The sequence below is a fragment of the Fusarium tjaetaba genome (assembly GCF_013396195.1).
Source record: "Fusarium tjaetaba strain NRRL 66243 chromosome Unknown NRRL66243_c0000775, whole genome shotgun sequence".
In the NCBI taxonomy this organism is placed as follows: domain Eukaryota; kingdom Fungi; phylum Ascomycota; class Sordariomycetes; order Hypocreales; family Nectriaceae; genus Fusarium; species Fusarium tjaetaba.
The window spans coordinates 1-1,306 of record NW_023501971.1 but is presented as its reverse complement, the minus strand read 5'-3'; the positions used below and the strand labels follow the sequence as shown (position 1 = coordinate 1,306).

Here is a 1,306-nt window from a genome sequence, read left to right as displayed (position 1 = left end):
ATATTTTTTAATCCTATGCCTTACCTGCTATATGCCTGCCTATTTGCCTGTAAATACCGCTGCTATTTTAACCTGACCCTGACCCGGATCTGACTGCCTATATAAATGTCAAAGTTAAATAACTAATATACGACCGCAGCAATAAAGCTATAATTCGAGTTTCCCATAACCGTAATGCTCTGTCGAAGTCCTATTAAGATCTTAAAGAGGCTATTTAGTGCTCTGGCGATGTCTGCAGGATCTGAGCATTCCAGTCGCCCACTTCTGTCTGCGATAGGGCCATATAGCCTGCCAGCAACCTCTGGGAATGGAGAGGTGGCTAATTCGCTACCACAGGCCTTCGCAAGGGCTTTGAACTGGTGAAGGGATGGTTTGAAGTTCTCTGGGTAGTCGAGCTCTTTCCAGAGAGCTGCCAGCACCCTCGCGGCTATATCTTCAGAGTATATTTCCCCCAGACAGGAGCAGAGAGCAATGCACTTGAGACCTGAAACGGATTCTGATAAAAATCGAAGAAAACTTCTATAGCCAAAGCCAAAGTAGAGAATGTTAGAGGCGCCACCAACAACCCTAAGGCTCTGGACCGCGTCCCAGATCCTTTGGCGGCCAAGTGCAGGAAGTTTGAATCGAGTGGTCAGCTGCATGACGCCCGCATACGTAAGTTCCTGAACTCCAGCAGCCTGGAATCTGGCAAGGATATCAAGTGTCATAGATACTGCCGTCTTGCTAAATACAATGCAGTCGACCTGGCCTTGCTGTACGAAGCCCACGTCGGTTGTAGGGGGGCTCGTCTGTGCCATGCTGAACCATGAGATAGAACAGTAAAGACGTAAGTAAAGTAGTACCTTCAAAGAGGAGAATCAAGCGCTTGGGAGCCTATATGGCAGGTCCAGGCAGACCTTGGAATATATAAATCTTACGAGGTTTTAAGGCCAGCGTGGCTGCATATTGATGACGTCAGACCATGAAGGCCGGGCAAATGTGCATTCTTGGCACTGAGAGAATACGATCCGAGCAGAGGTTTATGAGTTCTGCTGAGTTGGGCCGAGTCGAAAGGTAATCATTGTAGTGATTTGTAAATAAACCAAGGCTGACCGAGGGTCACATGTTCCGCGGTCGAAATTCCAACGTTGGTGCTGGTGTTATGAGCTTGACAAGTTATCGAGGCGTAGTGCTGTAAGGTAAGCGCTTCGAAAGGATTTATGGCAATGATTATGTATGGATGAGGGTGGAATTATAGAGGTAAAACATCTCTTTATATAGTAAATATTAGGTTTTTAACCATAGTTATCTATATTTAAGCTGGACC

General features: G+C 46.3%; 1 protein-coding gene across 1 annotated transcript; it reads right to left on the bottom strand.

Moving 5' to 3' along the window:
• Positions 1 to 122: 122 nt before the first annotated feature.
• Positions 123 to 797, bottom strand: FTJAE_14301 (uncharacterized protein; the record flags this gene model as incomplete). The annotated part of the gene is made up of 1 exon (XM_037347511.1): positions 123 to 797. One exon carries the CDS (start codon positions 795 to 797, stop codon positions 123 to 125), a length of 675 nt encoding a protein of 224 aa, XP_037198702.1.
• Between the last annotated feature and the right edge of the window lie 509 nt (positions 798 to 1,306).